This window comes from Vitis vinifera, chromosome 1, assembly GCF_030704535.1.
Source record: "Vitis vinifera cultivar Pinot Noir 40024 chromosome 1, ASM3070453v1".
NCBI classification, from domain to species: Eukaryota; Viridiplantae; Streptophyta; class Magnoliopsida; order Vitales; family Vitaceae; genus Vitis; species Vitis vinifera.
This window is the reverse complement of record NC_081805.1, coordinates 10,533,486-10,547,449: the sequence shown is the minus strand read 5'-3', so window position 1 is coordinate 10,547,449 and position 13,964 is coordinate 10,533,486. Positions and strand designations below refer to the sequence as shown.

Below are 13,964 nucleotides of genomic sequence, written 5' to 3'. Positions count from 1 at the left end.
TTTATGAAAGTATCTTGCACTTATGTACAATGAAAAAGCTTTTAAAAATTCTGAATATTTTAATTAATGTTCAAAACATTATGCAAAAAAACAAATAAAAACACCTAAATTTTGTTCTCAAAAAACATGTTTTTATAACACATTTTTGTAACTGTTTTTTGTGAAAAGTTCACCAAAAATGTTTAATAAATGAAAAAACTGTTCTCAAGAACAATTTCAATATGGAGATTAAATCATCTCAACCAAATTGTACCACGAGAACCTTCTTAGAACTGTTAGATATCCAAAACTGAGGGAGGGCTCCCATATTTTTCAATCACATCCATTTTTAGCTTCATATTAATTCACTCATCACACAGGCAACATGCTCTTCCTTTTATCTGGCACTAATTATATCAATTGTACGAATTACTAGCTCAACATGCAATTTTTTCATGCAGTGCTGATTATTTTTTTCTTTATTCAAATACGTCGAGGACTTCTATTTATTATGCATTGGTAACTGGGATGAAATTTGAAAGAGTAGCTTCAGCTCTCTCTCTCTCTCTATCTATATATATATATTATCTCTTGTAGTAGCTTCAGATTTGTTGTAAAGTGCACCCTTAATAGCTGAATCTCATTTTAATTGGTGTGACAAAAACTGTGCCCTGAAAAAGTCTTAAACAATGCTGTTGGCTGTAAGATCCTCCTTGAAATTCCAAACATATGAAATAGAGATTAGTCCTCGGAGTGAATAAACAAACGGCAGGAAGACAAAGTAGTCTTTTAAAGTAGATTAACAGGACCGTTAATCTAAGAACATGGAAATTGCACAACTTTTCCTATGAGGGAAAGACAATGAAGGCATGATCCGGGAAGCAAGATAACCCTTTGACCATCACCACTGAGGCCCCATCTACTTGCCTTGTGGATTTAAGGAGCTAGAGTGCTGTCAGTGGACTGATTTTGAGGCGCACTTACAGGAAACTTGGCTTGAAACTGCTGCATATACAATTGCAGCTTCGCATATACAATTGCAGCTTCACAGGGAGCTGTTTTGGATCTTTTGAACAGTACAAAAGAAGCTGAGGAATATGTTGATCATGTTGAGTCTATTGGGGGAAGAGTTCTCAGACATTTTCTCAAAATAATCAAATGTGCGGGTCTTTCATCTCCCTGACTCCTTTACTCGTAACCAAGGAACATAATGATTCGGACACACATGTGCTTTTTGGCACTACAAACTGTAAAGGAAAAAAGAAGCCAAAAAAAGAAAGCGAAAATTGAGATATTTGACCGACCCTAAAGTTCTATTTCTTATTGTGCTTTTGGTCCTCCTTGAATTGATATTCAAGGCTGCAACCAACACACCCAACTCATTTTGTCCTGCTTCCTCTGCTGAAATCACAGCAACATGAGAGCCTCATTCATCTGTGTGAACAAAATGGGGTGTCGGCTACTATGGATTATTGTAGCGTTCACTCTCATATCGATGGGAGAAAGCAAGAAAAGTACAGGTGAATCGTGCCATCCTGATGACCTGATGGGTCTAATCAGTTTCAAGGCTGGAATTCGGATTGATACTTCAGGTCGGTTGGAGAGGTGGGTTGGCCGCAGTTGCTGCAAATGGGAGGGCATTTCCTGTGATAATACAACTGGGAGGGTGACACAACTCCTCCTCCCAGGGTTCATCTCCACAGATGTTTCTATCCTCCAAACTCAGATGAAAGGCTCACTATCTCCAAAGATAACACTTCTCACCTCTCTTCAAGTAATTGATCTCAGTGAACTCAGTTTCATTACTGGAAACATTCCAACTTCAATTGGTTTTCACCTCCCAAACCTCCGAAAACTCTATCTCCTTCGCAACAAGCTGAGTGGCCCAATTCCAGAAAGCATTGGTAAGTTGTCCAAACTTGAGGAAATCATACTAAGTGAGAATCGCTTCTCTGGGTCTCTCCCTTTGAGCCTTGGGAATCTGAAGAATCTCAATAGACTTCTATTGGATTCAAACCAATTTTCTGGTGCAATACCTGATTCTCTTGTAAACTTGACAATTTTGGTTGTTTTAGATCTTCATCACAACTATTTGAACGGTCATATGCCAGCCAAAATTGGTGAACTGCAGGTCCTGGAACAGCTTGATCTTTCGGAGAATCTCTTAAGCGGGAAAATTCCAGTTTCATTAACTAATATCACTACTGTTCAAGATATTGACTTGAGTAACAACTCCCTTGAGGGAGAGATCCCATTCCCCTCCTGCTCTGGCCAAATGCCCTTCCTCCGCTTTCTAGCCCTCCATCACAACCATCTGACTGGAAGGATACCCCCAGCTTTGGGATATCTGGTCTCCCTACAGAGATTATACCTAGAAAATAACAAGCTCAATGGGCCAATACCTTCCAGTTTGGGTAATCTCTCAGATTTGAGGGAGTTGTACCTCAGTGGCAACCGGTTATCAGGCCTAATACCAATAGCATTCAGTCGACTCTCTCAGCTTATCAACTTAAACCTTTCAAACAATTTGATTCGAGGGTTGCCTCATGAGATGTCTTCCCTCCAGAATCTTCAAACCCTCACTTTGTCATTCAACCCTTTAAACTTCTCCTCCATCCCCAAGTGGATGGCAGAATTACCATCAATTTCCCAGATTTACATGGCAGGATGTGGACTCCAAGGTGAAATTCCAGAATTTTTGCAGAGAAAACCAATACAGGAGCTGGACTTATCAGCCAACCATCTTACAGGAAGCATCCCATCATGGCTTGGTGGCCTGAGTCAGCTCTACTTGTTAAATCTCTCCAAGAATGCACTAGTTTCAGAGATTCCTGATTCAATCACAAGGTTGCATGAGTTGGGTGTACTTGATCTCCACTCTAACAAGCTAACAGGCTCCATAATTGAGGTGTTCAAGATGGGAAGCATTTTACCTGGTGGATCACTGAGGTACATCGATCTTTCTCATAACAGTTTCTCAAGTGGAATTGAGCAGATCGGTGCAGGAGAACAACATGGGATTGAGTTTCTCAATTTATCTCATAACTTTCTCAAAGGTAGATTGCCAACTTCCATAGGAAGATTGGAACTGATGCGAAGTTTGGATTTGAGCCACAATGAATTGGGTTTCAACTTGCCAGAGTCTCTGGGGAATGTGAAATCATTGGAGAGGCTGAAGCTGGAGAAAAACCGGTTTACAGGGAAGATACCAGATGGGTATTTGATGTTGAGAAAGCTGAAAGAGTTGGATTTGTCAGATAACCTTCTGGTGGGACAAATTCCTAATGGTAAGCCCCTGGATGACTTCCCAAGGAGCTCCTATTCTGGAAACAGAGCTTTATGCGGTAGGCCCCTTGCTCCTTGTAAGCCTTGAGCATTGAATGTTCTTTTCTCTTGCCCCCTGAGTTAAATTCGTGATTTTAATCATATTCATTTGGAAAAATAACAATGAATGTCTCTCTCAATATCTTTTACAACCAAGTTTTCTCCCATATCTGGTTGAAGCGAGTTGTTAATGAAATAAATAAGAGACCCAACAAAACAAACAGATGAAGAAAGAAAAGAGATCTCCCCCTCTCCACAAGAAAATGGCCAAGTATGCTGGCCAAATAATGGAAGTCATGCCTGCACCATTTTGTTCCCAAATCCATCACTTGGAAAATCATAATGGTACTCCAAATGTTTCATCTTCATGAATTAGAACATGCCTCCAGACAGAATGGTGAACAATATTCAATCATTAACTAGGAGAAGCAAAAGATTGAGGCTACAGTATCAACCATCCTTTCCTGAGAAAATTGATGACTGGAAAGCATGTAACAGTATACTTTTTTCCAAAACTTGTATATTCCATTAAATGTGTATTTTTGGTTGTGCTTGAATGGGAGCAGACTCACACCTCTCACATGAGGAGAGACCCAGGAACTATAAACAAGAGGCAACAATGGCTGCCATGGAAATTAGAATTTTTATTCAATTTATCAAACTTTAAGCCTTACATTGTTTGAGAATATGTAGATTCAAAGGGGTTCTTGACCCAACCCCAGTTGGTGGTAATTTATGTGCTCAATTCCATTTAACCGGATACAACATAGAATCTGCTCTGGCAACTCCTCGACTTTGTTCCCCTGTTTTACATTGAAATAAGATTTCACAAAAATGGACTTTAAAAAGCTAGAAAGGGGGGAGAGGGAAGAGATGAGAAAGAAGAAAAAAGAATGACAAAATAACAATGAACTTGTTTGTAGTAAGGAATAAAAGCTTACCTGAATTGTTAGACCAAGATCTAAGACACAGATCTTTAATCTATCCTGGAATGCTTCAAATCCTTTCCTAGAGATGTAACTAAATCTGTGCATATCCAAGTCAATCTCAAAATAGTTTTCTCCCTGCATAAATTTCATTACAATGAGTGAGAAAGACACAAAATGAAACCGTTTTCTAGTATTGACAATCTTATATAATCCACTTTCAATTTAACATGCTCACATTAAGTGAGTAATAGTACAGCAATTAATGAAGGTAGCACCATAAAACAGATTAAATTTATCAGCTATGAAATGTCAGATACACATCAACAAACACTATTTTCATTTTCCGTAAGAGTCAAGGTTATGCTACACACAGTATAATGCTACTTCCCGGGTAAAACCTCTAAGCCTTTAAACATCCTGATTTCCCACACTAAATATTTCCAATCTGAACCGTCATTCTTGTTCCAGCCTCCACCAAGTGTCTCTCACTCTTCCTCATAGCTCTGCCTATGTGGTAACTTTGACATCAAGCAAACCTAGGGGAAAAGCATCAAATCTTCTACTCCTAGGTCTTATCTAGCCCACTGATCTCATAACCTTTTACCTCTCATGTCTTTAACTATCTATATAAGATATTTCTAGCATCACTCTTTATTCCATAAGGAAACTTAATTTCATAAGGAAATACCAATATATGAAATATTTTATATAAGATTCTTTACTAAAAAGGATATGTGATAAATAGGAATTTGAGAGACTTTCTAACATATCAACCATAGATGTCGTTCTTGCGTATTCCAAAAGTGATCAATTTTTTGTTATATTCCCATTCCTCCCATTCTTACTTCTCTAGATTCCCCAACAACCTCATTCTTGGAAAAACATAAATATGTCAATAAAACTATATAAGTTGTAATATAAATACTAGTCAAGCTGCGAGAAAGACTTTCAGTATTTCTAACATACAAATACAAGACCATGTTCAGCATGCCAATCTTTTGGGGCTAAAGCACCACTCTTGATATATGCATCCATGATCCAGAGTGAAACTCTTTACCTAGCAGAAATAAGTAGATGAGCCGAAGTGTTTAGCAGATGAAAGAGTCATGCTACAACAGGTAAAAGTGGATCCAAGACCAGAAATGTTATGTGTTGCTACAGTAGCTAACTTGCCACCAGGGCTAGAAGTCCAAAAGAAATAGCGAGTCTCACATTACAAGTAAAATATAGATAAAGCACATTTCACTTTCAATATTCATAGTCATTTCAGCCGAAAAAGAAGTTTTTGTGCAAGTGAAAGCAATAAATCATTTGGAGACTTAGCAGTGATTCCTGAATCTAGATGAGTCTGTTCAACTATTAAACATTCCAAGTATCATTTAAAGTATGTTTGGTAGTGATTCTAAGAAATGTTTTTAGTATTTCTAATGCTTGAAAAATAAAAAATTTCAAGTGTTAGAAATGATAGAAACACTTACAAAAATCACTATCAAACACAATCTTAATCTCTTTCAGAGCAAAAATACAGTAAGTTATATTGAAACAGTCTTGGATAAAAACTAACTGAATGGAACTCATGTTGAGGGCATGCATTAAATCTATTTCAAAGCAGAAGTACGGTACGAAATGTTGAAACAATCTTGGAAAAAAACTTACCGAATAGAACTCATGTTGAGGGCGTGAAAGGAATGGTTTTTCATTGTATGCCTGCATAAGCTTCCGCTCTGCACCACTTAAATGAAGATCTTCCACATTTACCACACGGCCCAATACCTTCAACCTTTCTCGGAAGGGTACAATTGCATCTACAGGAAAACCTTTGACTTTCTCCATCTCATCATCAATTAACCTCTATTCCAAAAAAAGACCAATGCTTTAACTAGCAGGAATATAGTTGTGAATCAGAAAATATGAAAATATCTTACAACATATAAAGCAGGAGAGCAAATAATAACAGATGAAAAAGCACCATTACAACAATGAAATGTGCCTCAACCTCATAGCAAATGAAAAGATAAGCATATTCAATCAAATGAGAACACGAGTGTAAAAGATCACCAAACTCTTCCTTATTGTGATGTTACTAGAATGGCGGCCAAACCAGCATTAGATATATAAGAAATCAAACAGATTATAAAGATATGAAACAGAAGGAATTCAAATGAAAACTACAATTGCTACACCTTACCCCGATATTTTCTTGAAAGCAGGAGGGAAGTTCCTTAGAGTAACTTTCTGAAAGTTTAAAATACAAAACAACACTCATTCCTTCTCCATCCGTTTCACTCTGAAAAATTGTGGCAGGATACAATGGAATCTGTAGAACTCACAAAAACACATGAGTATCAATATGAATTGATTAATAATGGCAAACAAATTAGCTTTACAACCCCAATTAATATAAATGAAAGGACCCAATTCATTGTAGCAAATTAATATGTTTATAACCACAACAAACAGAAGAAAACAATGATGAAAGCAATAGAAAATAAAAGGACGGAATACCTGAACATTTACAACTAGAATTGGTGGGAATTTCCCAGAAGAATTAACAGTAGGGAGTTCCACAAACTGAGCAATGTGACTAATTTTCTGAGGACATAAAAAGACATCAACACCAAATGGATAATATGCAGCATAATTTGGAGCAAAATCCTTCCTTTTATCCCTGACAAACAAAAGGTGGTTGTCAACTGAACCGCTATAACAGACTAACATCTGGGTAACAAATAAGCCACATCTGTAGACTCATAATTCCAGGATTTATGCACCTTTCAGAAAGGTAAATGCTATAACATCAATACATGTATATTTATATATAAACCAGTTAATCATTGTTCTCTGACCTGAAATAGTTCTCTCCTCTAACTTTAAAAGTGCTTGGCTCAATATTTGACCAAGAGTCAAGCATTTTCTTCTCTATCGGACAAAAAGGTACTTGGGATCCTGCTATTGGCCTCTGCAGAAGCATCCTTGAAGAAACTGAAACAAAAGAGAAAAATGAAAAGTTCAAGTAACTAAACCTTCAGAGGTTATGCTATCTTCTGAGGGACCATCAATGCTCAATGCCTTGATCAAGTGCAACGAACATTACACTTTGAAGTCTATTTGATATATAAAAATATCTTTGATGAACACAAACCACCAAAACAGAGAGGGTATATGGGTCTAACTTATATTTGCCCGCGTAAAATGTCTATCATTTGCAAGTTTGTTCCTTAATAATCCCCATACTTCAGTCACCAACTCATCTATTCCCCAAGGCCAGATAAACTCCATCTCACAAAATACCAGGCAGTGAAAGAATGCATATCCACATATTACTAAGTGATCAGACAGAGTGCACCATCTGTTAGCAAAATTTTCATATATCTGCCATTTTTGCAGGGTATATATATATATATATACAAATGCCCCTTCACATAATATCTAATGTGTTAAACTAGATTGACCTCCTATATTGATGTACTGTTGTTATGAACATCCATACATATTAGTTCTGATGCTCACCATAAGACCCCATCTAGCATCTTTATTTGAATTTTGATTCCCTGAAAAATTAAGATATTATTAACACATAGCACAATCATATGCTTCTAGAAACTAGGAATCAACTCATCAAGCCAAGACATGGAATGTGCTTGGAACTCAAGGAAATCAAATGAGGGGATCAAGTTCAAATAATTTCTTCCAAACCACAAACATAAGGGCAAAGATTTAATTCATTTTCTAGGCTGATAAACAAATGCAAATGCACATGATAAACAAAGTGAGTTATACAAAAAAATAATTACATTACCAGCTGCAATATGTTACATGACAAAAACAGGGCACCATAATTGAAAATGCCGCAAAAATAAAAATATAATTGATTGCATAACTTTAAGGAAAAAGAAATACATAACTCAGAAAATCTACTGACTGATGATGAAAGCCAGACACAACTTCATAATGATAATAATATAACAGATAAACATAATGTTTACACTCAACCTGCAGTTCCTGAGTTGTATATAACCGATTTCTCCAACTTGTAATAGAAACTATTGTATGAACAGAAGGCACACTCCATTTGAAGAACCGTTACCTTGAAAAATGATGAATAATTGAAAAAAAAAATATATGCACTTCCATGGACCATAAGTTCGAGTAGAACAGATCCATTTAGAAATATATTTTAATTTGTTTCTCTTAACAGAAAAGTCATTAAAGCTGGTCATCATATCTGATTTCAGCATGAGTAAAAGCTATTCAACATGGAAAAAAAAACATTTCAAAACATTATCTACATGATATTTAGTGACATAAATTTACAGATTCCAGTCATATCAAAAAATTAAACATTCTGTGAGCTAATCAAAAAAGGTTTATAATATCTACCATGCCCATCAATCACAGGGAAGACCCTCTGAAAGTAATCACATTAGAGCGTAAAATAGAGATGGTGGACAGAAGCCATAGCACAGGAACAAGGAAATTTGTGAAACAAGGAAATAATAATAAGAATAATACTAACAATGTTAATACTATTGATAATAATAACAACAATAACAATAATAATAATAATAATAATAAAGAAAAATATGATGGGAGAGAAAAATTAACAAGAACAATATAATAAGGATGATAATTATGATACAAATGATGCTAATACCACAGGAGATGCAGTTGTAATGATGTAAACTCTTGTAAACTCTGAATTTACTAGTATGTTGGTATCCAATTGATTATAAAATTTCAAATTATTACAGCAAGTTACTTACGTAAAGAGGCATTAGCATTTCCCTCCCTCCATTTGAAGGAAATTTTTAAGGCACCCTTTTTCCGTGAACTTGGAGGACTAGAGCTTAGTGATCCTCTCTTTTCCTCGGAGGACGCAGTGGAAGCAAGACAAGGCAAACAATTGTTTGGAAGAATGCCACAATTTTCCAGCATTCCTTCCTCTCTGCCACCACTTTCATCCGCGGTCAAGGAGATTTCATCAAGGAACACAGGTTGCTTTGCCTCATTAGAAGGCCCATCAGGTTTCAGTTGAGAATCAACACCATCTGAATGTAAGACCTGACTATGAGAAATTCTTGCAACCTCAATCACAGAATTAAAAGCAGAACCTTTAGTTGACAAATCCCCTGGTCTATGTAGCTCACCCATGCCAGAGGTATGTTGGACGTTGACATTACAGTCCCAAAGACTACTATCTCTGAGAGATGAAATACTTGATACTGAAGCACCTTCAAAGCCATTGACAGAAAAAACCTCTGCAGATATTGAAGGCATCCAAAATCAACATCCACTGTGTCTTAAATTAGAAAGGGAGTGGCAAATTGGAACTAGATAATGGAATTTAAAAATCTCCAAAATATAGTACCTTCTTGAACACTTTCAAACTCTTCTTCACAGTCAGACTCAAAAACTGGAATAGAATCAAACCATGCCTCATCAAGACTTCCCGCTGATGCCATCACATTGTAATAGAAATCAGGTAATTACTAGAAGAAAAGATCAAATGACAGTTTGAAATGAAATAAAAAATTTTAATCATATGGTGTATGGGGGAGGAAGAATAAAATTAAAAATAATAATAATAATAATAATCGCAGAAGGAAAAAAATAAAATAACTGCTTTGCATTTCCCACACCCGTCTTCTCATAGGAGAACTGTTCATTTTTAAACATTTTCAGCAAAAACCTCCAAATGATTGAAGAAGTATAAAGCAAACACAAGCATATCAAGCCAATGGCCATTGACATTAGAAATACTTTAATAATTCTCTTGTTAGTAAAAAGTACTTTATTAATCAAAGTAAGTATACAATAGAATTCCTTTTGTGACGGTGAAATTATTTACAGAAAAAAATACACGACATTAATTGAAACAATAGCATTGTGTAATTATTTTCAAATACTAGAAAAAAATGTTAAGTGATTCTAATGCAAACAAGATCATGTTCGAGGGATATATAAGAGTGCACAAATACTTATCAATGTGAAGGCAACAACAGCCTACACAACAGGGGCAGACCTCCCAATTGCCATACCATCACTCTGAACTGGGATTTCGTAACAATACTTGAATTTTGACTTCTTCCAAAGGCAGAACTAAGCATTTTTATGGTCAAGATTGAGTCCCAATGAGTACTTTCAGAGCCATCCAGTTTGCATCTACCAAGATTCTATGCATTTCAATTTAATCCTCAGCAGCTAATCACAAAGCCAAGTACCATCTTAATGCCTTTGAAAATTGCTCCTCAAGTAATTTACCCAATGTCATCCCAAAGAGATAAAGATCCATCAATTTTCTTTCATAAACCACCACATTGCATGTATAGAAATTGAATTGCCTACTAGTATTCATTCTTGCAAAAACCTTAGTACAGGAATTAAACAAGCCATCCAGATCTAAGCTTTATGAATGTATTGCAGGTCCATCTAATAGTTGCCTGAAAGACTGGGTGCCACCACCAAATCCAATGCTGCTTCTCTTTAGCCAGAAATAAAGACAGGCCACTCAAATTACTTCGATTTTCACTGAAAATATCTAGCAGGTGGTATTGCCTGCAAAGAATACTACTCTGTTTTCAGTTCATAGACTAGCCTCTCAAGATGGACTCTCCAATCCCTCAATATGGTTTGATCAACTTGTCAAGCAACAAATGGACCAACCACCAACTCAATCTGTTAAAGATCAGCAATCGGCTTATCCTCCAGAAAATGAAGAATCTAGCCCAAACTTATCAATTTCATCTCACTACTGTGAACCTCCTAGAATTGCTGATAATAACTGGATTCTCTTTTATACAACGACCCACAAAAAGAATAAATAAGGAACCCAACCCAAAAGAAGTCCTGAATTCCAAGGAAATTTTCAAGCCGAAAGAACTTAAACTAAAGGGAAGGATCTGAAATTTGTATCAACCCTGAAACTAAATGCCGATCAGCACGATCAGTTTTATCCAAATACGCACCAGAACCTTGCATAAACAGAATAACTTACCTGGCATATTGATCAAGTGTCGAGATATACCCCTATAGCCACGCCACCCAAATCCAACAAACATGCCTTTGTAAAAGAATATGCGTTCATAGAAGACCCTCCCCACCCTCTCTCACACAACTATATTAGAGCTCGGCAACAATGGCGGAGAAGCAGTTGACCCCATCCATAATTCCAATTCAAACCGCAAATGAAACGCAAAAGGAAACCACAAAAACATGGACATATACACTTAAACAAATATGAAGGAAGAGAGAGACACAGACCACGGAAAGTGGGGTTGGTGAAGGATCGATCCGGCGGTGGTCCAGGCCTACTTGGCCTGTCAGCCTTGTCAAATGATGTTACATCGGCGAAGCGAGACACCGCACGTCTCTTGATTTTCCTCCTCTTCCGAAACTTGTTCTTTGGATACTTGAGCTTTCCTCCCACACACGATTCTGGGGACGAAACACAAGCACCCATGATCCCTCCCCCAGAATGATCACCTCTCAACTCTCAACTCTCACCTTCCACCAAATTCCATTCCCGAGAGAGGAGAGAGATAGAGCGAGAGAATTATTCGAAGCCGAGTAGAATTCAGCAGAAGAGGATGGTTAAAAACCCAAAAAAGGAAAAATGAAAACAACTAGGAAGGCAGGTGGCTGCGTAAGGCATCTGGTGGGGCTGGGGACCCACGTAGCGGCAGGACGAAGAGACGTGGCTGTGTTTGGTTTGCCCAACGTGTGGGGTGAGCCTGTCCCAGATCTCCTCTTACATATTTGACATTTCTATATGATTTGCCTTCCGCTTCATCAATTCATTTCCGATTATTGTTTCGATTGCCATCTGGATGTGGGCTGAGTTGCCATTGGCGGAATAGGATTGCTTGGAGTTTCAACCTTTTTCCTATTTCACACAGTGGCTCTCTTCTTCCAAATTTTGGTCACCCTTTTCAAGACAATGACCCTTTCCTCCATTCACCTACCCAAACCCACCCCTCCTTTCAACTCTTATTTTCTCTAATCAATTTCCTAGCACACCACATTGCCCTTGCCCGATACTTTCTTCCTTGTAAAAAGATTTGGTACACCATTTGTGAATAATAATGGATGCGTGACTTGTAATAGGAATAGTTGGTGAGACAGAATCTGTCACACCACCTAAAAAGGACATTCGCTCATTACCATTTTTGTTGTGGGAAACGACGATTGTAATGAAGAGATAAGACTCATCCAGTCATCCTCACTCACCGAACCTTAGGCAAAGCCCTGGAGCACAAGCTTTTAAGGAGGGTACAGTACCAATTACCAAAGGCTGAAGAAATTGAATACCCCACATAGGCCTTGATGTATCAATGCACTTTCTCAATTACGAATCACAAGCATACAAGTTAATGCAAAAGCTTTTACATACACCCTACATTTGGGAGAAATGCCAATGGAAGAAGACAAATTTCCCTTCCAACCCATTTTTCCAAATGTGTAATTATATATGTTTGAAATTTAGAGCACAAGGAATATAAACCATATTTCAAGCTAGCTTCCTGTTCACATGCGATATTTTAACGCGTTGGAGAAGTTGAACATAATTTCTTATGCTTTGACGAATAATGTGGTGGAATATTGAGGGTCACATCACATCACCGCCCACTAAATGATAAAAATTGCGCATGAAAACGATTTTCTTGAAAGAATTTTTGTGATCAAAGTGGTTATTGTTGGCAAGGGAATGGGAGCAAATGTCAAAGCATATACTTATACATAGTGATAGAAAATTGGGCAATGTTGTGGTTGAGATAAATTTGGAATGGGGCCATGGAGCAATGAGAGGTAAACGTCCAAAGGGTACAGCTCCTTCAGAAATTGAAAAGTCCAAAATATATATGCAAATATGGTTTAGAGATGGGTACAGCTAACAGACTACCCCAACTCCCGAGAAGCAAGGGATTAGGACCCTCTGGGCCTCACCCCACGCTCCCTTAAATGCAGCCACATGTACTCATGTCTCCCCTCTCGCCTCTGCCCTCTGCCCTCTTCTTCCTCTTCTTCTTTAAGACAAACTGCCATGATTCGGGGTACCCACTCAACAGTCAACACCCTGGACTTTTACCATGGATTTAGTATCATCTTCCCCTTCATATCTTAACTCTTTTATTTACGTAATTAAATACGTCCTAAAAGTTTTTCGAGTATTAAGGTTTTCAATACACTACGCCAACAAAGTAGGTGCAACTTGCAATGCATATTCAATTCTACACGGGGGACACAGGTGCAATTATTGCTGTCGTCCTTTTTACGAACTTTGTATTATAATATTCCATCAAACAATTAGAAAAATTAATTAAAATTTTATATTGAAATAATACTTTTTTAAAAAAAAAAATATTTAACAACTAGGGTCACCGCCAGTAACAGTTTTTTAACTATCAATTATTTTTAAAATAGATTTTTGAGAATTATTATGAAAATAGAGTTATGGGGATTGTTTTGCAAATATAAATATGAAAATAATTAAATATTATAAAAAAAGTTATTTTTAAAAAATATTTGTTCCAACAAATATTAAAGAAGTGTTTTTTTAAATTATTTTTAAAATTGTTTCTTAATAATTGTTTTTTGAAAAACTTATCTAAACGTATACCTTAATCTTTTCCTAACCATTCTTACTTTTGATAAATTTATTATTGATTAAGTATTAGTAATTAATGATTAAAATATATTAAAGAAATATAAATATATAGAAAAAAAATAAGATGA

At 36.7% G+C, this 13,964-nt stretch overlaps 2 protein-coding genes across 3 annotated transcripts; one reads left to right on the top strand and one right to left on the bottom strand.

The window, feature by feature from the left end:
• Positions 1 to 1,311: 1,311 nt before the first annotated feature.
• LOC104879912 (LRR receptor-like serine/threonine-protein kinase GSO1) lies at positions 1,312 to 4,179 on the top strand. The gene has a single exon (XM_010654438.3). It carries the CDS (start codon positions 1,397 to 1,399, stop codon positions 3,350 to 3,352), a length of 1,956 nt encoding a protein of 651 aa, XP_010652740.1. The 5' UTR covers positions 1,312 to 1,396; the 3' UTR covers positions 3,353 to 4,179.
• LOC100260447 (uncharacterized) lies at positions 3,928 to 12,097 on the bottom strand. 2 transcript variants are annotated; one of them, XM_002272918.4, is made up of 10 exons: positions 11,493 to 12,097; positions 9,601 to 9,684; positions 9,380 to 9,490; positions 8,996 to 9,280; positions 7,079 to 7,214; positions 6,738 to 6,900; positions 6,421 to 6,549; positions 5,889 to 6,083; positions 4,245 to 4,367; positions 3,928 to 4,106 (listed from the first exon to the last, which is right to left on the bottom strand). In XM_002272918.4, the coding sequence occupies exons 1-10, from the start codon at positions 11,689 to 11,691 to the stop codon at positions 3,999 to 4,001; spliced, it is 1,533 nt and encodes a 510-aa protein (XP_002272954.1). In that variant the 5' UTR covers positions 11,692 to 12,097; the 3' UTR covers positions 3,928 to 3,998. The 2 variants fall into 2 exon arrangements, with proteins under 2 accessions (XP_002272954.1, XP_019076220.1); XM_019220675.2 differs by lacking the exon at positions 11,493 to 12,097 and adding an exon at positions 11,227 to 11,481.
• Positions 12,098 to 13,964: the final 1,867 nt, after the last annotated feature.

Bases quoted from the DNA above. Each gene is read 5' to 3' on its own strand.
- LOC104879912 (XM_010654438.3), top strand. From the start codon at position 1,397: ATGAGAGCCTCATTCATCTGTGTGAACAAAATGGGGTGTCGGCTACTA.
- LOC100260447 (XM_002272918.4), bottom strand. From the start codon at position 11,691: ATGGGTGCTTGTGTTTCGTCCCCAGAATCGTGTGTGGGAGGAAAGCTC. The intron at 9,685-11,492 runs GTCTGTGTCTCT...TGATGGCATCAG, and splicing joins CACCAACCCCACTTTCCGTG to CGGGAAGTCTTGATGAGGCA. The intron at 9,281-9,379 runs GTGAGCTACATA...TCTTACATTCAG, and splicing joins CCAACATACCTCTGGCATGG to ATGGTGTTGATTCTCAACTG.